This window comes from Mizuhopecten yessoensis, unplaced genomic scaffold (genome assembly GCF_002113885.1).
Source record: "Mizuhopecten yessoensis strain PY_sf001 unplaced genomic scaffold, ASM211388v2 scaffold11017, whole genome shotgun sequence".
NCBI lineage: Eukaryota > Metazoa > Mollusca > Bivalvia > Pectinida > Pectinidae > Mizuhopecten > Mizuhopecten yessoensis.
Genome location: NW_018408837.1, coordinates 675987 through 699986, shown reverse-complemented (window position 1 = coordinate 699986; position 24000 = coordinate 675987). Strand labels below are relative to the sequence as shown.

The following is a 24000-nucleotide window of genomic DNA, read 5'->3' as shown; positions in this document are numbered from 1 at the left end:
AGTTTCAAAATACAATGATTCTCTACTTGAGTAAGATGGTAACCCGGTGATAATCCTTACAGCCTCAAGCTGAAGTTTTTCTAATTTGTCTGCGTCACCGAGAGTGCACCCATCCCATACCTCACAACAGTATTCTAATAGAGGAAGAATGTACGATCTGTAAATTTTACTTAAAGTTCTTCTACTCAAAATAAATTTCAATTTACGTAAAACGCTTAACTGTTTCGATACTTTTATACAAATATTTTCAATATGGGTACTCCACTTACAATTTTCATCCAAAATTACTCCAAGGTGCCTATGATTGTCAACAAAATCAACACTAACGTTATTAAATTTTAAATCGATAAAACTTGTGCGGATGTGTTTTCAATGTCCTTCCAAAGTCATTTTTTTACCGTGGTCAGTGTATTCAACTCCAACAATACACCTGTCTGTATACGTTGGAGCTATAGCCAGCTGTACTGAATGAATTGCGCGTGAAAGTAGTGTATTGTTTGGGAAGCTTGTGTCTCGTACTCTACTTTCGACACAAAACATTGTTTCATATTGGTATTTTTATTCCAATATATTATATTATATGTTAAGCAAATTAATAAGAATTTTCGAAGATAGTGTATATAGCTCCCTTCGGATAAACGTATACACTTATGCGTAAACTTATACGTATACTTTAGAGGCTTATTTGTAAGATCTCTAATAGGTACAGAATGCCTTGGAAATGACAATATTGGCGACCGATTTGCAAAATATTACTTGTTTAATTTTATCTTAAACATGTGTAAACAAAAACCATATACACTGCATATTTACATAACATCGAAATTGTATGGAAGCGCGACAGTTTATAATTTTATTACATTATTATAACGGAAAGAAATAGGTTAAGTACAGGGGCCTTTATTTATAAATTAGCGCACGAGAGTAGTAACATGGCTGACGCACCTGTTTTCTTTTCAGTGAGACATTATTTCTTCTTCTTTTTCAAATCGAACAAATGAAACATCTTTAGGACAATGTAATATATATAATTGATATATTAATATTTTGATATTAGGGACAATGTCGACGGTAGTTTTAATACGATTGTAAAGTTTTGTTGCAAAGAAATATTTCATACCTAGCTTTGTAACAATCTCTATATATCTCAAGGGGTTACGTTCACTTTCGCTCTCTACACCCCTGGAATATGTCATAGCAAAATTGAAGGCACGAAGAAAGCTGTTTGATTGGTCTCAGGTAAAAAAAAAATACTGACAAATCCCTGGGGTGATACATGTCCTTTGAAGATTACAAAGGAGAGACGCCCGACTTCAAAGCCTGTCAATTTGTACCGTTACTTGACCGCAAGATTGCACATCAACGGATCGAACAAGTCTTCTTGTCTCATCAACAAGGTGTCACACAATGAGCCTTCAATTTTGCTATGACATATTCTTGGGGTGTAGAGAGCGAAAGTGAACGTATATCGAGGATGCTTCATTTGTATATCACAAATACTGAACTACATGTATCTTTGCCTTTTCTCTCTCTCTGAGACACGGAATAAGTGGTGTTTTAATGTGTCTATGATATCAACTGTGCTATGATATCAACTGTTTGGTGATATTATATTAAGGCAACATCAGTGTTGTTTAACGTAGGTACGAGAGTGCATTTTCGAAACAAACGTGATATATAAGTTTTTGTTATAATGACAGGCCACATTATAAATTATAAAACACTGTGTCTATTTGATAAATATAATATGATATAATATCCTCACATTTTGTTCTCTGTAACTTACCTTTATTTATAAAACTTAAGGAATTTAAATGTTACTAAATTTACACTGTTCAGCTGTATGTATATAGTCTGAATATACTACCTGTACACGAGGCGCGCCGACTGTCGTCTGCTACTGACCGAGTAGAGGATTATGGGTCGATATACGACTCTGCTATATTCCGTTGTGGTGTGCCAATCATATAGGAATATTTGACCAATGAGAACGATGCATATTGCTTCCATAGATGTCTGTTGCTACCCTTCTCGTGTCTGTATTCTACGACAAATCACCGAACGAAGCAGGTGTCTTTTGCAAAGAACGAATACACAGGTAAATTCTTGTTTTATTTTTGAAGGTTTAATTACATATATAAAGCAATCTGTTCGTTTTCATATTTGATTTTCAACGAACTAATTGTTAAGATTAACATAACTATATGTCAGACGCATGATATGGGTCACACAACACGTGTGTACACAAGCTGTACCGAGTTTCTCGAAATAGGTTCGAATTGAAATTTGACTTAATGAATGTATTCGGTATAGATTTCTGATGATGTGCTGTTGATATTCACAACAGGCTTAATAATTATATCTGCACCATATACCTTATTTATATGTCTTTATCAATATATCCCAGTTTATTTTTTGGGGGATGGGTACAGTTGCCATAGGTGACAGAGTACCGATATAGCGAGAACAGGCACAACTTTGGTCCTAACTATTTGATGAATTTAATTTATATTAATTGATACAAGTATTATTATGTTATGTATTATGAAGTGTTGTTGCTTTCCTGACCTTTGTCCAATTTATTTTATATTAATTACTGTACAATGTTCTTATTTCGTGTGTTCAAATGCCATATTTGTTGTGTTTTAGCCGATAGATCATTTATTATTTTCAGTCATCATGTCTGAAAGGAAGGCCGTCATCAAGAACGCCGACCAATTTATAAACTGTCAGTCTTTGTTGTTCCCTGAATGCTCGTTATTTGATATACATTTCTGTTCTGGTGTTGCTGCTTGCTGCCTATTGCCCTATTTTATTCCACACTTCTTTGTAGAGCACGAGATTCTTATAAAATATTTGTCTGTGTGCGGGTGTTTTTAACAATGATTGCGATCATTAATTAAATATGGTATTATGTTATTTTCAGAAATCATGACTGACAGGAAGGCCGTCATCAAGAACGCCGACATGGCTGAGGACATGCAGCAGGACTCCGTAGACTGCGCCACACAGGCTCTGGAGAAGTACAACATCGAGAAGGACATCGCTGCCTACATCAAGAAAGAGTTCGACAAAAAATACAACCCAACCTGGCATTGCATTGCGGGACGTAACTTCGGGAGCTATGTCACCCACGAGACCAAGCATTTCATCTACTTCTATCTCGGACAAGTTGCCATCCTGCTCTTCAAATCCGGATAAACTCTAGAAATTGACTCTGATATATATAGGTCAAGTTGCCATCCTGCTCTTCAAACATGGGTGGAATCTAGAAACTGACTCAGATGTTTCACTATCGTTCGTGCTGAAGATCAAAAATGCATTGAAGAGCTTATCAATAGCAACATTCGTGCCACACAACTGAAGTCAGAATACTGCCACCACCGAAATGACACTGATCAAATGTTCTTTTAACCGACATACGTTGTCAGTAGCCATTGTTATTTATCGAATTACCAAAGAGTATGTCTTAAAAGGAGGTTGTAGAAATGGTCGTTTTCTATTTATTTTATAAGAATATGTTTGTGTTATTTACTTGCATTTGTTATATACATGTTTATACATATCTAATTTGCTTTTGATATATTGTGTTGTTGATATGAAAGATCTGGAAAACTTTATTCAGTTAAACAGCATTAGAAATAAAACACTAAGTGATGGAAAATATGGTGGAATTGTTTCTCTCTTTTATTAGCTCATCTGGCGCGAAGTGCCAGTTTAGCTTATGGTGTGGTGTCCGTCGTCATTCACCTTTTTCTTTGAACGACTTCTTAAGAACCAGAGGGCTTAGAGTAATGATACTTTGCCAATTGGTACCTTGGTAAGGTTTCTTCAAATAAACGGTCTTGACCCACTTTCAATGTCATATGACTGAAACATGTAAGAAGCTTTAAATAACTTTATCTGAATAATCAGAAGGCCAAGAATAGAGACACTTGGTACCTGGCATGAAGGTGCTATAAAATGTCTTCAAATAAATTATCTTGACCTAGATCACACGGGTTAGTGTGTTCAAGACGTAAAAACATCTTCTGAATAAGGCCTAAAGCAATGATATTTGGACAGTACGGTAGATACATGGGACATAGTGCTATACATTTTCATCGAAAAAATACCTTGACCCACTGTAAAGGTCACAAGGTTGAAATATGTGGAAAATTTCAAAAAATCAAAATGATATTGACCCACTTCCAAAGTCACAAGGAATTCCCTAAACAACTTCTTCAAAAAAACAAAGAGGTCTAGAGCAATGATATTTGGCCAGTAGATACCTGGGACAGTGATATAAAGTTTCCCCAAATAAATAAGCGATACAGGTCAATCTGGGCCTCTTTTAATATTAATGTTCATTACACGTATACCCATATATGGATACAAGTTAGCAGTATGCTTTTGGAAACGTATTTTCATTATTTCTATGCAAGGTTGTTTTGTATGTGTACTTCATAGAAATATTTGCCATATTTGAAAGCGGAGTCTTTCTTCTGAAGTCAACTATCACCAATCGATATACAGATTTCTTGCATTCGATACGAAATACGATTCCTCTGCATATAGTTTTTTTTATGAAATTAATCATATTTGACTATGTTGATTAATATCCATGATAAAATCGTGATCAAATAGGAAGTAGCACTGAAATAAACCGTTTATCAGAAAATTATGAAAATAGATATTATGATAATTAGGTCATGAAATATATATTAATATATCGTTAACATGAGGAAACGCGTTGCTGAAGCTTGATTCTCGTTGGTATGCAAGGGACAAATACAAAAATTTGAAAAGAAAGACCTGCTCCTTTACAATTTGTCGTCACTTCGTCGTGACGTCATCCCGTGGCATTTCAATGTGACAACATGATGGTTGACTTATATGATTAACCAAAGCGATGCTAAGGTTATTCTGACTGGTGTGCACATCATATAAAACCTTGTATTGAGTGATTTTGAAGAAAAGAATATTCAGCACTTAAAACATTTTTTATGACTCGAAACCCCGGAAACAATCAAGAAGTGTACCAGATAACACTGTCAGTTAGTATAATAAATATAAACTTTATTCATTTTGCAAGAATTATGAAACAAGTCATACAACAAATATTAATCATTCTTGCTGGCCCGGATGGAAGTGCGCATTATAATTAATGTGGGAGAAACCGGAGTACCTGGAGATAACATACAATTTACGACCCCTGCGCGCTACCATTCGGCCAATAAGTGTTGATAGAACTGCTGTAAAATAAATAGATAATTCGATATAGAACAGGATTATTCTAAATCATTATATTCACCCGAATACAAATAAATAAAACTCAATAAATATGAATGGATGTGGCCTTTGACGGTTTGGTGACATTATAAGGCACTAGTATCGATGTTGTACGATGTAGATACGAGAGTGCATTTTCAAAACACATAACATGTGTTGGTTATTGTCATAATGACAGGTTACATTTCAAATTACACTGATTATATTTGATAAATAAAATATGATTTAAAATCATCACGTTTTATTCTCTGTATTTTACCTATATTTATAATATTTATGGAATTTTAATGTTACTAAATATAGTCTAAATATACTACCTGTACACGAGGCGCGCTGACTGTCGTCTGCTACTGACCGAGTAAAGGATTGTGGGTCGATATACGACTCTGCTACATTCCCAATTGTGCTGTGCCAATCATATTAGAACATTTGACCAATGAGAACGATGCATATTGCGTCCATAGATGCCTGTTGCTACCCTTCTCGCGTCTGTATTCTACTACAAATCATAGAACGAAGCAGGTGTCTGTGGAGAAGAACGAATACACAGGTAAATTTCTTGTTATATTCTTAAGGCTTCATTACATATATAAAGCAATCTGTCCATTCACCTTTCTACAAACTAATCCTTATCATTTAAATAAAGTATACGTACATTGTTTGGCTATGTGGGTCACAATACGTGTGTACACATACATGCTGTTCCGAGATTCTTTAATATCGGTATACATGTGTCTTGCATACATTCAAATTAGATTATTATTTTCAGTATAGCTTTCGGTTTATATGCTGGTGACAACCACATGCGTGGTATGGATATTTGCATTATATACTTTTATATATCGATATCAATGTATCCCGGTTTATTTTGTTGGAATGGATACAGTTGCCATAGGTAACGGGAGTACTGATACCGATGAGAGAGTAAAGTCAAAACTTGGGCCATAATGATTAAATACATTTAATTTGTATAAATTATTATTGCACGTACTATTCCGAGAATATTGTTCAACACTCGTTGATATCTCTAACTGTTACCGACCATGGAGACGTATAATTATTGTATACGTCTCTTTACTTGGGTTTCAAAATAATATATTCAACCTTCTTTTGATAATACGACTGGAACAATTAAGAAACAGTTGTACTGAAATAGGATATATGAACGAATATGTGATAATGCCAACATATAAAGTAGCCCACACCAACTGAAAATAAATAGAAGTAACGATATTATTTTTTGTGTATTTTCAGTAATCATGACTGACAGGAAGGCCGTCATCAAGAATGCCGACATGGCTGAGGACATGCAGCAGGACTCCGTAGACTGCGCCACACAGGCTCTAGAGAAGTACAACATCGAGAAGGACATCGCTGCCTACATCAAGAAAGAGTTCGACAAAAAATACAACCCAACCTGGCATTGCATTGTCGGACGCAACTTCGGAAGCTACGTAACACACGAGACCAAGCATTTCATCTACTTCTACCTAGGACAAGTTGCTATCCTGCTCTTCAAATCTGGATAAACTCAAGAAATGGACTCTGTGATTCTCCACTATCTTTTGTGCTCAAAACCGGAATTGCATTGACTCGCTAAGCAGTAGCGATGTGCATGCCAAACAACTCGAGTCAGACGACTGCCACCACCCAAATGACATTGTTAAAACGGTGTTTCTTCCACAAGCATATCTTGTCATTGGATATTGCTATTTGTCAAATGACCAAAGAATATTTTAGTTCATTTACTCTTTATTTCATAAGAATTTATTTATATTGTTTACATGCAATTGTTGAATATACACTTTGGTACGGGTCCAATTTGCTGATATATTTTGTTATCATGTGAAAGGCCTGGAACATCTTATCCTGTGAAACAGCATTACAAATTAAAATAGATGCAAACAAACAATGAACTGTTTTTCTTTTTGTTTTATACAGTTCATCATATGTATATTGAAATTGACCTTTCTGAGAATTTATTTCGCCAGTGTTGACAATGAAGAAGTATTTTTATGAGTGCTATGTAAGAGTATTGTTGTTGTTTATTTGAAACAAACGTAAGACTCTTTTTTTTAAAGTGGAGTTTGTTTTCGAAAAACCATTAAAACGATTTCCTGCGTTCCAAGAAAAATATGATTCATCTGTCATAGCTAGCACATGTATACATGTATTTGGTTTTGAACCAAAGTGGAAACGAAGCAATACCGGTACCTTGATCACAATCATATTCACGCGGAAAGTGAAGCATCAAAATATACCGTTTATTGGTAAATAAACATCCTGTTAAATGGTATATATACCTCCTGAGATCCTGGTTGACAGTATCTGTTGAGTTTGGTGGCAAGATTTTCCAGCTGTCTGTTTGCATATACAAGGGAACAAATTGCCCCTTGCCGATGTGTTGATATTTCAATAGGAAGCTAGATTCAATTCAAAATGACCAACAGGGAAACTACTAAGCAGTATGATCTACTAAGCGGGACGATTTTGATTTTCCGATCGTGAACGTTCCCTTTCTTGAAAGCAACATCCTTCTTCCCCTAATAGGGTGTTTACATGTCGGAGAACAATGTCGATATGGTTATTTTCTTACTTAGATTATACCCATGGTAAGGTTTACGGCAGTGTTATTTTCATGGCACGTTCAGAACTCCCGAATTCAATACGACAGCGAAAATGTCTTGCAAAGTAATATTACGTATGTAAATTGATAATAACCTCTCACACAGCAATGGAACACTGTTTATGTTATTTTTTCACAGAGACGCATACAAAAGAAACAAAGTAGATGCATTTGGATTAACTGTTATCCCTTTAACTTCATTGAGAGACAGTTCAAGACGTACTCCGGTAGATTAGTTTAGATTTAATATCGATATTGTTGTTAGATTATACATGAGACATTTTTTTTGTTATCTATCAGTTTATCCTAAATATATTACGTAAACAGATAAGCTGGTCTTTCCAGGTCGGACACTACCTTCAGTCTATGAAAAGCTTAATTTTCGTAATTTCTCTGGTCATTATATCCGATGTCGTTGTTCCATCTATTTACAAAGGCCAGTTTGAAGGTGGCAATGAGCTTAAAGGCTTAAGATCACATTTTCCAGTCCTAAGTTTGTCATTTTGAGTCCATTTCATTTCACATATAACTATCTCTAGTTATATAATTATTAAACATGTAAATATTAAGAATAATGTCAATATTTGTTTTCTTACTTATTCATATGCTAACTGACAAATATGAAATTAATACGTGGTACATTTTACGGCTTTTTTGTTTGTTTGTTCCTGGCACACTCGGAAGTCGCAAATTCAATACGACAGCGAAAATGTCTTGCAAAATAAAAGTATATATCTAATTTGGTAACAAACTCTCAAACAGAAATGAAATACTGTTACGTTTTTATTTTATTTTATGTTACTACTTCACGGAGACGCACAAACAAGGAACAAATGTAACTTAAAAGGGTGTTCGGGTGCATGGCGCAGTGGATACTGCTATCGCCTTTCACTATGGCCGGGGTTTGATTCCTCGATCGGACGTGAAAAGGTATATGGGGGTCACCTGCCCAAATACGTGGATTATCTAGGGGTACTCTGATTCCTCCCACATGATGACCTCCTGCGGGCTAATCTCCGGGATAACAAGAGTGATTAATATAAATTGTGAAATACCTTGTTTCAAAATTGTGGTAATATCTATATATTAAGTATATATATGAAATAAAGATAGTAAAATAAAGTTAAATTCGTGTCTTAATATCTATCATCTGATGCATCCTATGTCGTTATCTGTTCATGACGCTCAGTTTTAAGCCTTGCATGGTGATTGGTTAGAAGTAGGTACGCCAGTGTATTTAGGAAATACAAATGAATGGTATTCTAGTTATTGTCATAAACACAGGCCGCATTTTATATTTCAATGTTTATTATTTGATAATATAATATTATATAGCATCCCGACATTTCCCCCTCTGACAATGGATCTTTCATAATGACATCAACAATGTTCAAAAGTTTACTATAGTCTCACTTGCTTTGCTCTGACAACTGACATGATGTTCAAACTTTGCTGATATTCATTTTCTTGACGGCGTAACATAGGCCTAGTGCACTTAGGCTACTCCTCTTTTGTCCCGTTCGTAGCAAGTCCACGGTCTGACAAGAACAGGTAAGAACAGCTTCATAGCTGTGTTTTAACTTCGTCTAAAGATAAAGATTGGTCACCTGGATCCATGGTTAATTCATAAATGTGTATATAATGATAAGATTCATATAAAAATGTTCTATAAAACGATTCCAAAGAATAAGGAAATACGACGACAATAATGTTTACATCGTGACCAGAACGAGGCTACGATTTTTAACCGAAAATAAATTTGGCGGGGCCACTTACATCATCATTTAGCGAAGTGTTGATTCGTCTATCGTAGTTATATTCGTAAATTGTACGGAATGTTAATGTTACCAAAATTAAACTGCTTAATTGGGTATGTATATGGTCTGTATTTACCACCTTTATAAGAGCCATACTTAGGAACATTAAATATTATTTAATATCTTAATATATGATATTCTACGCGGGATAATTCTCTAAAAATATAAACACTTTCTCAAATGTTTGCTGGCCACAATAAAGCTTTTTTTGCACATTTTCCCCACTACGTTGTACTGATATTTATAATCCTACTGGAATTTAAATGTTACTACAATTAAACTATTCAGCTGAGTATATGTAGTCAAGATATGCTCTACCTGTGCGCGAGGAACGGTAAAATGTCGTCTGCTACCGACCGCGAAAAGCATTATGGGTCGATATACGACTCTGCTTTACTCTATGTTTAACTGCCAATCAAATAAGAATGTGTGACCAATGAGAAAGTTGTATTTAGCGTCCATGGATGTCTGTTGCTACCCTTCTCATGTCTCTATTCTACAACAAATCACCGAACGAAGCAGGTGTCCTTTGCGAACTAAGGATATACAGGTAAATATAAATTCTTGTTTCGTTTTGAAGTATGAAGCAACCAACTGTTTTTACATTTCTTATTCTGAAATACTGATTTTATAATTATCATAACATATGTGAGATACATTGCTATATGGGTCACAACAGGTGTGTACTCTGAAGTACCACGATTCAGTATATTTCGTTATATATTGCAAACCTTATAACTGGTATTTGCCTGGTATATTATTTCAAATATAAAGGAATGTTAATGGGCTGTTAACGTATTTCCAAAGGACCTGTATTGATATCTGCATCATATACTTTACATATATTCCGGGTTATTTGTGGGTGGGTGCAGTTGCCACGGGTGACGGAGTACCGGGTCAAAACTAAGGTCATAATGGTTTAATACAATTGTTAGATATTTTTTACATGTAAAATTCCTACTGAATCCCTCCAAACATCCTGTGGTATTTCCTTTGAGCATATTTCCATATAATTTGAAACTTACACTTGATTGATTTAAAAGTAAGTGTTTTGGTCGTATATTGATATTTATTTACCAGAATGAAATTTACGTTCAATATAAAATCAAAACAGTAATATAAAGGAATGCGTACAAGTTTTAGTGATTATTCTATTAATGTAATGTTGCCCATGGTAACAGGAACAAATAGGAACAACTTATCGTACCGTATAGCATGGCATTTCCGCGGGGATGATATGTTTCGGGTCAATGACGTGATCGCGAAAATATCATACGCAAAAAATGATATGACAAGCGTTAAAATAAGCAGCTATTATAAAGTTCATAACTGTAATGTCAACATCGCTCGCATGCGGTTGTGCACATGATGACTCAAATACATAAATAGTTATGATGTTTGAAAATAGGTTATATCACACATCTAATAGTATTTATGATTTTTTAAACAAAATTAATTTATTTGTTGTTGATTAATACTGTAATAAAGCCATATTCATTTGACTATTTGACCCTTTATATGCCGAGTGTCCCGTCTCTGCAAAGACGCCGCGAAAAGTTTGATTTTGTTACATGTCTAGATCGCAAAAAAATAAGCCCATTTAAATAACCTATTATACGGCGATTTGTCGTAATTGCAGGCTATTCAAAATTACATAACCAATTTATAAACTGACAGTCTTTGCTGTTCTCTGAATGCTCGTTATTTGATATACATTTCTGTTCTGGTGTCGTACGTGTTGCTGCTTGCTGCCTATTGCCCTATTTTATTCCACACTTCTTTGTAGAGCACGAGATTCTTATACAATATTTGTCTGTGTGCGGGTGTTTTTAACAATGATCGCGATCATTAATTAAATATGGTATTATGTTATTTTCAGAAATCATGACTGACAGGAAGGCCGTCATCAAGAACGCCGACATGGCTGAGGACATGCAGCAGGACTCCGTAGACTGTGCCACACAGGCTCTGGAGAAGTACAACATCGAGAAGGACATCGCTGCCTACATTAAGAAAGAGTTCGACAAAAAATACAACCCAACCTGGCATTGCATTGTGGGACGTAACTTCGGGAGCTACGTCACCCACGAGACCAAGCATTTCATCTACTTCTATCTCGGACAAGTTGCCATCCTACTCTTCAAATCAGGATAGACTTCATAATTAGATATTTATGATATTACACAAGCATTCGTGTTGGTAATTACCAATCTTTCATCAGCGTTGACAATCAAAGGGGAAGAAACGAACAGCATTATTGAATGACTTGTGAACCTTACTTCAACAGCATCATTTAATGACTTGTAAGCCTTATTTCAACAGCATTGAACAATTATTTGGCAGAGGAGTCAAGACAATCAGTCAAAATCATATCTTCGCTTTCATAATCATTAAAATCCTGTTGCATTATGGGATATTATGATAATAATTTGTTACTTATTTTTACAAGAAATTGTTGATTTCTTTATTTAAATTGTTAATACTATTTGTTTACACTCTGTTTTCTTTGTTTTGTTGTTTATATATGACATGCCTGAGTACATGGCAACTTCGAGGCATTTCAGCATAAAAGAATCATGACCTTCAATATCTATGCAAGGAGATGAGGAATATACAAAAAAAGTGTAAAAGTGAGAAATTTCGCGTTGCAAACTTTTAACCTAAGGTCTTTATGGAACTTTTTGTGTTGGCAATACATGTAGTTAATATATATTTTACTTATGTACTATCTATAAATAAATATCTGCTTAATAATATTTTCGCACTCATTTACTCAACGCGACAAATACAAATATTTCCACACCGCGAAAATTTCCTATTTTACAGTATGCTGTTATTTTCACATATTGGAAAGAAACTACATAGAGATGATGTCTCTGTAGAAACAAATCAATCGCATCGACATCACACACAAACCAATCTCTTGTCATTATTTTTCTGTAATTTTCTTTTGTTCCACAACCCGAATAGGTTTCTTAACTCCCGACTCGTTCGATAAACCAAATTTGAGTTTGTAAACAGTTTTGTTTATCTACTAGTGGGTTACACTCACCATGAATCGTGACGTCACAATAGAAGATGACGTCACAACGCATTTCTACTTAGCGTCACCAATAGAAAGTCGACCGCCAAAACAAAAAATAATAACCCTCCTTCCAAAAATTGGGATGATTGTTTTTCATGATTATCTAACTCGCATTATTTAGTTTTCAAATTTTTAATATAATTTGAAGATTAAGTAACTCGAGTAAGATAAACATAATTAAACAGCACTAATTAGGGAATGTCTGTGTGTTTCTACTTTGTTTAACACACTTCAAATGACAAAACAACGTTCTTGATTTTAATTGTTTTGCGTGGTCAATAATTCATTAAAAATGCAAAGATGTTGATGATAATTAAGTAGCTGTTTAATAAGAAATTTTCGTGTGTTCCCTTTGTTTGCTGTATTATGTTAACCGCCTATCTCGCTGATTCCCAATTTCGCAGAGATGAGGACCGGAACATTTGCACTTGTGGTCTTCCCATATTCTTAGGTAATATTAGTGTTTCTCACTCTACAACCATGAGTGAGAACAGCGAAAAATATGGGACAAACGTTCTGTGTTATAAAGAATATAGAGTTATAGAGTTTTAAAAGTGATACGTCTAACAATGTAAAGTAACTGCAGATGTTTATTTTTCGTTTGTACGATTGTTTGGATTATATCATGATACCTCGGATAATATCACGATACCTCAGATGATATCATGATACCTCGGATGATATCATGATGTCTTAGATGATATCACGATACATCAGATGATATCATGATACCTCAGATGATATCACGATATCTCAGATGATATCACGATACCTCGGATGATATCACGATCCCTCAGATGATACCTCGGATGATATCACGATACCTCGGATGATATCATGGTACTTTAGATGATATCATGATACCTCGGATGATATCACAATACCTCGGATGATATCATGGTACTTTAGATGATATCATGATACCTCGGATGATATCACAATACCTCGGATGATATCATGGTACTTTAGATGATATCATGATACCTCGGATGATATCACAATACCTCGGATGATATCATGGTACTTTAGATGATATCATGATACCTCGGATGATATCACAATACCTCGGATGATATCATGGTACTTTAGATGATATCATGATACCTCGGATGATATCACAATACCTCGGATGATATCATGGTACTTTAGATGATATCATGATACCTCGGATGATATCACAATACCTCGGATGATATCATGGTACTTTAGATGATATCATGATACCTCGGATGATATCACAATACCTCGGATGATATCACAATACCTCAGATGATATCACAATACCTCGGATGATATCACGATACCTCAGATGATATCACAATACCTCGGATGATATCATGATACCTTAGATGATTTCACGATATCTCAGATGATATTATTTTCGCCACGAACTAATAGATTTGAACAAAACATGAATATCTTTCTGTAAGGAACATTTAGCAAAGAGTCTAGAGAGAGCTATGTAATGTTCGATAAGATAGAAGTCAGTGTTCCGGGGTGTGTGTGTTACTTTTACAAAACATTGGACGGGAAGATATCGTGAAAAACAGCTTGAGACGAATTTCGCAGTCTTAAAATATCCGGCTTTTTTGCTTGGGTCAGATAGTGTAACAGTATGATGCGAGGAGCTAGAATTGTGCACTCGCTAACCTTTCGCTGGGAAGAAAATGTATATATACGAATGTTCCCACCATAAATTTCTATCTAATCCTTGAGGTGCATTTCATTTGTGTTTATCTGGCCAGATGAAAAAATATGGATTGAAATAGGATTTAAAATTAACTTGTCATCTGTATTGTCTGTCTATAGATATATTTGCCTGAATCTTGGTAACAAACTTTGAACACTATCAAAGGAACTTTAAGGGAAGTAAAACAAAAATATAAATAAACACCACAGTTTCGTTACACAAAGACAAAATCAGGAAATGAATACACCAAAATAAAAGGTGTTAACTTGACAGTTGAACTGGAATCATGGATATCACGTAGAACCATTAACATTTCTACAGTTTATGTATGACGAATGCCAAACGGCCAAAGATTTGAATCTGAGAACTCTATTGGTACTTGTAGTACAACCACGAATTCTCTGAGAGAGTAATGTTATCTACGATAAAAAAACGCACCTAGATACAATGGTAGCTGAACTTCTAAGTTCACAATTGTCATTTGTAAACAACATATCTGACATTTGAAAAGGCGATTTCTTTTATACGTCAATGGCAAACACCTGTATTAAACAAGACGCCAATATACAAATGCTTAAGCGATACTCACGGTATATTTAGTGATAAAACGAAATTGTACCTGTTTTTTCCCCACTCCTTGCTTACACGTAGAACATTCAACTACAGTTATAGATTATTACATTACTTTTATTTACAGTTTTTTTCTATTAATGAACTTATAGTCACGTTTTCATGATGGCTCCTTAACTGTATTTAGCCTTCAGCTACTGCTGGCCGAATGGATATTCGATAACATTAGCATATTAAATAAGCGATAACTGGTTTTCTGTGTTGGTATGCTTCTTTGATATATGTTATGACTAGTATATAAAATTTCAACACTTTGTGCGGCTCCAAAGTTTTCTAATTTGAGTACATGTCCGCGTCTAACTGGTAATTCTAAAATACGTGCTGAGTTTAAATCACTCAGGATAAGATTTCTCTTAGAAGTCGAAGAACAGATGGATGGGGTCTCACTCACTCAGCCATAAACAAATCAGTAGGCCAACAGATTGACTTATCATAGTAAATAAGACTTTTCATTGCTTCCGATTTTTTTTCAACCGTACATCCTGTTTTCAAAAAAGAACATGTGGTATATAATTCCAAGTGATATCTACGACTATGTGTCGAAAGAACGGCTTTCCCGCAATTTCTGTATCGTCTGCTAACATTTGGTGGATTGTGGTTTGATATACGACGCTGAAAGATCCCGTTACGTTCAGCAAATGGGAGAGCTGTGCTTAGCCAATGAGGGAAATCGAAAGAGCGTCCATGGATGCTTGTGGCTAATGTTACTCTCACTTTCTGCCCTTTCATCGTACAGAATCGTGGAAAATCATCGAAACAAGGTAATTTTTGTCTCGATTTAAATTAATTTGATACTTTTATCTTTGTTATGTTAAAAGAATGCCTAATATGTTATCATTTGAAGAACTTCAATGTTACTGATGTTAACCTATATATACATCCCAGACACGAAGTATATCAAAAAATCTTGCAAGAACCCTACACATAAAGCTGAGAGTAAAACCGCGTTGTTTCCGCCTTACGCTATACGTATCTCTCTATTGCTCAGACGCACGTGATGTGATTGAGTCTATTAGTATGTGTCAGTGTGCACACACCATCATTATGTATTAAAGGCCGGCATCGCATGTCTGTAACTTATTTGTACAACGCAGGCTCTCGTCAATAGCTTTCATTACTTTACATTTTAACATATCTTTATATCGTTGTATAAATGCACTGAACAATCTACATCCCATGTCATATCCCGGTGTTAAGTGATGGGAACTTGCCAAGTATAATCATCCCTGAACAGCAAAATATGATGAGTCGAACAGGATATCCAAACGGAATTTTACAATGAAATGTGTTGCGTCATTTCAATTGTTGCGATAAGGACGTTAGAGCTGAGTAGTACATGTGTGTAACGGTACAAGTACCACATCTCATGTGTTTGGCACTTGTAACTTTAATCAGAGACGTATAATACATTATATTATCCATCATATAGACATGTATTATATGTCTCTGCTTTAATCATACTGATATGTCAATACACAAACGGTCACTAAAGATAAGTCCAGAATGTTTCAATATCATATACGATATAATGTATAGGTAATACAGAGATTTCTCAAGTAGAGCTTTTCAATGCATTTTATTTGGCTTTCAAACTGGGACTTATTTAAAATAATTCCTCTATCAGGTTCCAAGTACTTGGGGCTCATAAAATAGTCCTACCCCAATCTCTCGTTGATGGGTTAGTTTACCTTTTAACAAATGCATAGTTTTGATATTGGCGTTGTAATTTTGTTCTGGAATATCCAATCCAAAGAAATAACCTAGAATGAACTCTAAAAATCTGTATGTAAATATTAACTGCTTACTATTTACTAGTGTAGGATAGTTTTAGACAATTATTTGGCTATTCAAATTTTGATCTTACCTCACACGAAGTACCTGTGAGCTTATATCATTTTACTGTACTAGACGAACTGTAGTGAAATGGCTGAAGTCATTTTAGTTAAGTTTGAATTTTAAATATTACTGGTCCAAGGGGATTAATTTTGTTTACGACTCTTATTCATAAATCACATGGCCTAACTCAGATTCTGTGCTCAATCCCAATTTCTTGTTCTGATAATGAAAGAATAAAAAGTTCTCTTTTGTCAATGATTTGGAAGAATTTTGGAAAGACAACTATATTTGTTTCACATGATGTAAGCCAATTACAAGTAAGCTGGTTTGAGCACAGAATAAATGCTTGAGCATGCGAACGGACTCCCACAACCTAGACGGTACATTCAGTAACACGCGAACGATTAAGGCCTACACTTCCATAATCAACATTGGGTATGAAAAAAAATCATTAAACATTTTGAAATTAAATATTCAATTGTCATTACCGTAAAAGTCGCATTTCCTCCCTGTTCCTCAGGAATCATGGGTGACCGAAAAGCTGTGATCAAGAACGCCGACATGGCTGAGGACATGCAGCAGGACTCCGTAGACATAGCAACACAGGCTCTGGAGAAGTACAACATCGAGAAGGACATCGCTGCCTACATCAAGAAAGAGTTCGACAAAAAATACAACCCAACATGGCATTGCATTGTGGGACGCAACTTCGGAAGCTACGTCACCCACGAGACCAAGCATTTCATCTACTTCTATCTAGGACAGGTTGCTATTCTGCTCTTCAAATCTGGCTGAGCTCAAAAGATGTTTGTCATCAAGATGATGGCTTTCTCTTCGTCCTTGCGTAGTGTAGCAGGATATAGACTGTTCATTTAGCTACAGTTATCAATCTTAAGAAGGGTTGCTGGAACTCTCAACAAAATTGAACGACAAAATATATATCACATCTGCTCTTTTAAACATATTCTTCCTGCAAGGTGCAGAACTTTAGGATATACGTTCTGTGAGTCTATAGCAATGTTGCTGTTCTTCCTCTACACAACAATGAACTATTCCAAGATGAAAGGGACAACGGTGCCATGGTGCTACAAAATGGTTGATAGGTTTCAGCTTGCCAATGTTCTCGCATTTTATAAGTTAGTTTATAATGATATAAAAATGTAGATTTTGTACACTATATTGTGTGTGGAACAAATCTATAAAGCCTGCTATATATGTTGTTAATAAAGTTAATGTTTATACTTTCCAGTCTGTTTGGTTGTTTGTTCAGGTTTTTTCGTTCTCACGACAGCTTAGGCCATGGGGCATTTTTGTCCTCACGACAGCTAAGGTCATGGGTCATCTCAAAGGGCATTTTCGTCCTCACGACGGCTAAGGTTATGGGTCATTTCATAAGGCATTTTCGTCCTCACGACAGCAAAGGCCATGGGTCACCTCAAAAGGCATTTTCGTCCTCACGACAGCTAGGTCATGGGTCATCTCAAAAGGCATTTTCGTCCTCACGACAGCTTATGTCATGGGTCATCTCAAAAGGCATTTTCGTCCTCACGACAGCTAAGGTCATGGGTCATCTCAAAAGGCATTTTCGTCCTCATGACAGCTAAGGTCATGGGCCATTTGATATTGGCATCACTCTGAATTGTCCTAACCTGGACACGATATCAAAACAGACAAACTGGTCACGTTATAGTGACTAAGGGCTAACCAGGAGACCCTAAGAGACAATGGGGGAAAACAGAGAGTGGTTGTGAGAACACAAGGTCCCAAGTGTTTAAAGGAGGAAGTTTGGTTTCTCCATTATCGCCTGAGCAGGAAACGTACGGAAACACCCTATTATGTAGGAGGGGACACATTAGTCGCCTCATACGATCATTCAAAGAGTGGAATATTTTTTAAATTTCCAGTAATTGTTCGTATTTTACTTGGTGTCTCTTGAAAGGGCAAGGGATGCTAAGCAATGAAGCTAGCCTCTGTACTTTTCGAAAACATTAGGTCATAGTAGATTTTTCAGAATGATAACACATCATATTTCAAAATTCATGTACTTATTTGCGTTGAAGATGTATAGTTTTCGGCCGCATGGATAATTTTCTTTGTCAAAATGACATTTATGATGGGTCCACTTTGAATGAAGGAAGTCACATTGTGTTAGTAGTGAATCTTCGTCTGGTTATTCTAATGATTTCTTGTCTGGACCATAAAATTCAAACCGTCCCATTGACCTCAACGTCAAAGGTCAAATAAGTGCATTTTTTTCAAAAGACATTTTGCCCAGGCCTTAAGAAACTTGCGGTATACCTGTATCACCAACACAAGATTTGCAGTGAATTAGGTCAGTAGGTCACTGTGACCTTGATCTCTAGGTCAGAGGTCAAATAAATGCATGCTTTTCAGTAACATCTAGTACAGGCTGTAACTTTTAAATTGTTACAGATATCTTGATGAATCTTGGAGTACAGCTGCATTACCTATAGACAACGTGCAGTGTACTGTCATAGGTCCCTTGACCTCAAAGTCAGATGTCATATGTTTATATTTTTCGGGATCACCTTCTCCAGGCCATGACTTTTCAACTGTTTTAAGCTATCATAAAGAAATTTACACCATTCCTGTATCACTCATAGATGATCAATAAAAATTCCTAATAAATCAATATACAACATTTGATATAGCGCTGAATCTAGCTAGATAAAGCCACTCTAAAGTACTAAACAACTTTTACAATCAATACAATTCACATGTTCATTCATCAATACAATTTTGAGGAACTTTCAGGAGCTGTCTTATCAGGTTCTTACTAAAAATTCAATGCCACCTGGCTTATGTCTCCTTATGTCTCAAGGTCAAAGGTCAAATAAATGGTAACTTTTTAGTTGTAAATATGTTCAGTATACATGTGTGTGTTAGGGCTGTCACAGTATATTGGAAAACAGGTATATCGCAATACACAGGAATATTATATTGTACCACAATACAGGGATGAAATATTGCTGTATCGCAATCTTTTTTTTAAAAAGCTGATTTTTATGTATTGTATTCTGCTTGGTGTTTTAACTTTACAAATTACTACAAATTCTAACAGATATGCCAATAAGCATAAAGCAGGCTTTTAATAGTGGTCGGAATTAGTTCAAATTTTGTAATCGATGGTTGGTTTGACAAAAATCTTAAAGTCGATGTGATCCATATTATATATGATTAAGTTTGATAACATTCTGATAACAACTTATCTTAAAATTGAGCACATCTTTCCTTTGACGATATATCGGGATACGTATCGCAATATGTTCCTTCTGTATTGCAATAGATACACTCTTTGCGTATTGTGCTATGTATATAATAATAATAACAATTTGAGGTTCTTATATACCGCTTTATCACAACCTAGTTCATAGGTCGTCTCAAAGCAGCTCACAAATTATTATCCATGGTTATAGGGCCTTTGCAACCAGCCAAATTATCTTTCTCAACTCCCTGGAGCATACAGCCGGAGCTGCCATTTCGGTGCTAACAGCTAGGTTCAACAATTCTAGCACTGCCCAACCACGTACTCATTTACAGCTGAGTAGACTGCAACAGATACAACACAGTGCTGTGCTGTGGCTCGAAACCCGAAACCCTTCGGTCACGAGCCCGGCGTTCTACCACTAGACTACTGTGCCTCCGGTATATGTGTGTGTGTTTGTGTATATTTATATTACTATGTAAAAATGTGTATGCATGTTTCTGTCCGAATAAAAAAACACCTAAAAATACAGAAAAACATTTCAGTTGTAACTTTCAAACTGTAAGGAAAATGTGACATTTAGCATCATAAATCTTTTATTGTATTGTTCATTTATGTATTTTAAAATTTATTAGTAGTCAGTTCCTTTAATAACCTTTATATACGAAGAAAACACACAGTCATTGAACATCATGCCCTTACTTTTTTTTGCAAGAGAAGGGGAAGGAATATTGGCTTATTTCGAGAGAAATATGCTATTTTTGTGAAAAACAATTATTTTGCAAAGTATTATACCCTGTACCTTACGTGTCTATATATTACCTAGTACTCAACGCCTTAACCCTTTCACCCCTATGCTACTTTAGTAGACTCTACCATGCATTGACGGGGATGCATCCATTATGGTCTACGGTGGTGAAAGGTTTAAGGGCCTTTGTGGAAGATTTTACGTTATTTCAGACTTGCCAACATATCAAAATAAGAAATAGTAGAAAGGTGAGAAATTTAGCCAGCGGTCTGGGGGGTCGCTGGAGACTTTTATATGCATGGAAATTCATTGTAAGCTCTCGGAGTCTCTAATTGGTGTAATAAACTCTGGATGTGTTTTATAATTCATCCTTTATAACAACAATACCACTTGTACCAACATATTTCAGGAATTAATCAATACCAACTCACTCTTAAAACTTTTCACAACCTATTGTATCTCTTGATTTTTAACATTCAATAGCTATAAATATTGGGTGATAAATCAGAATTATACAGATTTTTTGAAAATCGTACAGAAAACATTTGTGATGGTAAAGTCGTAATCACGGGACCAAATCCATATGGATTACGATAAAATTGTAAGGGTTGGCAAGTCTCTTATTTCAACTCATTTACCCCTGAAGACACAATTGAACTCTCCCAATTCAAAGGTTGGAATAGTTCATTATGAAATTTCAGGGGTGAATGAGTTAATAATATAAGCTCCAAAGTTGGGTCTTAGTCACTCATTCAGACATTACCGGTAAGCTAATGGCTGAATATCACGATCCTTAATCTCTTGGTGATATAGAATGCTTGCAGGTTTTAACATAATGACTCCCTGTATGAGACCTGGATGAATAAAAGAGGTCGTTTTTTTTAACAGACTTGGTTGTCCTTCATCCCAGCATGCTTAACTTGCAGCTGTTATTTTTTATCCCAGTATGCTGCCGGCCAAATATCATCCTAGGCCTTTTGGTTATTTAGAAGAAGCTTTTAAATCTTTTAACACATTTGACCCCAGTGACCTTGAATATGAATGAAGGTCATTCATTTGAACAAACTTGATAACCTTCATCACATCATGCTACTAGCCCTAAGCCTTCTGGATATTCAAAAGAAATTGCTTATTGTATGTATTTCAAAACATTTGACCTCTGACCTTGCATGAACATAGGTTAAGGTCATTCATCTGAACAAACTTGATAGCCTTCATTTTTGGCTACTGGCAAAATATTATCAACCTAGGATATTTGGTTATTCAGAAGAAATTGCTTATTGTATTTCAATTCATTTGACCTCTAAACTTGCAAGATCATAGGTAAAGGTCATTCAACTGAACAAACTTGATAGCCGTCTTTTTTGGCTACGCTTCTTGGTTATTCAGAAGAAGTAATTTATAGTTAAATGTTGATACTGGATAATGGATGCCACATCACGGCACAAGTTCACTTGGCCTGATGTCTAGGTGAGCTAAATATCCTAGAATACTATTGAATAGCCATTTTGCTTTATTGATCAATCTCAAATTTTAGCTTGCACAAAAAAATTGACCAAGAACCTGCATAACTGGTTTCAGCATGATATCTCTAGATTTGTTTCTGAGAGGTAGCAGAAACAATAATTATATACAGACAGACTGACTCACTCTTTGAAAGACGACGCTTGAACATGCATGAAAAATCAATATGAACAGCTCAGCATCTGATGATGGTTGCCATACAAAGAAAATTGAAAGATCGAAGAATGTATGTTTGCTTGGTAAAGTTATGCTTTGACATTGCTTTTGCATTAAATATAGCTACAATGTCGACTATAAAAGTACATTTACCGAAAACATCAGCTGAAATAATTTCATTTACATTTTATTGAAAACTGGAAAAATCTTGAATCATCACTGTTTCCTGTTAAACTGCCTTGAAAACACATTTTTGCCTGTTTATGATGCATTTTTACAAAGGAAGTAGTTTGTATTAGGGACATAAGCTACCTGGTAATATCAATGTATTTCTTTTATAAAAGAGTTCAACAATTAAATTCTGTAATACTGTTTTTTTTCAATAATAATTACGATTTGATTGTTTGAACTTGATCAACCAATTGTTGACATCCCTGAAATGTACACAAGAATACATGCATGAAAAAACCCTCCAGTAATTTTGAATTTTTGGACAATGCCAATTTTAACAAGAAATTGCCCACCATTGTCGGATTATAACATCGAAGCACGTTTGATCCTGTCCCTTCTCCACCCTTTTTCTTTGCTCTCTGAGAAATTGTCGAGTCACCAGAAATTGCATTATTTAAAGATTTCTGATCAAAATGAAGAATCAATTTTTCAAAATTCTAATTTTTAAGAGAATGATATACCAGGCAATATTTTTCTCATTAAATACAATGGAAGAATAGTAAAATCTAATTTACATTCTTTGCATCCCCTTGAATAGTAATGAACAAAATCGAAAGCATGCGATAAGGTATTTGATTGGCTTCAGATAAACAAGAGGCCCAATGGGCCTGCATCGCTAACCTGGTATTAATCTCACACTTGTAATCTTTAAAGTGGACTAAAACACAGCTACAGGCAGAATATCAGTGTTTGATTCGTTAGAACCTATTGAAAGATTTAAACATATGACGCCTGTGACCTTGAATGTCGAAAAAGGACATCAGGTTGAAAGTGGAACAAGGTCATTCATTTGAACAAACTTGGTAGTCCTTCATCCCAGCATGCTACAGGCCTAATTTCAGTACCCTGTGCCTTTTGGTTATTGAGAAGTTGTTTGAAGATTTTAAAACATTTGACCCCTTTTACCTTGAAAGTCAGTCAAGGTCATACATTTTAACAACTTGGTAACTCTTCATCCCAGCATGCTACAGGCCCAATATCATTACCCTGGGCGATTTGGTTATTGAGAAGAAGTCGTTTGAAGATTTTATGACATTTGACCCCTTTGACCTTGAAAGTTGGTCAAGGTCATTCATTTGAACACAGTTGGTGGTCCTTCATCCCAGCATGCTACAGGTCCAATATCAGTACCCTGGGCCTTTTGGTTATTGAGAGGAAGT

At 35.4% G+C, this 24000-nt stretch overlaps 1 protein-coding gene and 3 pseudogenes across 1 annotated transcript; all 4 read left to right on the top strand.

Moving 5' to 3' along the window:
• Positions 1-1994: 1994 nt before the first annotated feature.
• On the top strand, positions 1995-3667 carry LOC110464639 (annotated as a pseudogene).
• Positions 3668-5725: 2058 nt separating this feature from the next.
• LOC110464651 lies at positions 5726-7183 on the top strand (annotated as a pseudogene).
• Positions 7184-10169: 2986 nt separating this feature from the next.
• LOC110464654 lies at positions 10170-12139 on the top strand (annotated as a pseudogene).
• Positions 12140-15772: 3633 nt separating this feature from the next.
• On the top strand, positions 15773-18199 carry LOC110464652 (dynein light chain 2, cytoplasmic-like). Its single transcript, XM_021519989.1, has 2 exons — positions 15773-15880; positions 17476-18199. The coding sequence occupies exons 1-2, from the start codon at positions 15808-15810 to the stop codon at positions 17748-17750; spliced, it is 348 nt and encodes a 115-aa protein (XP_021375664.1). The 5' UTR covers positions 15773-15807; the 3' UTR covers positions 17751-18199.
• Positions 18200-24000: the final 5801 nt, after the last annotated feature.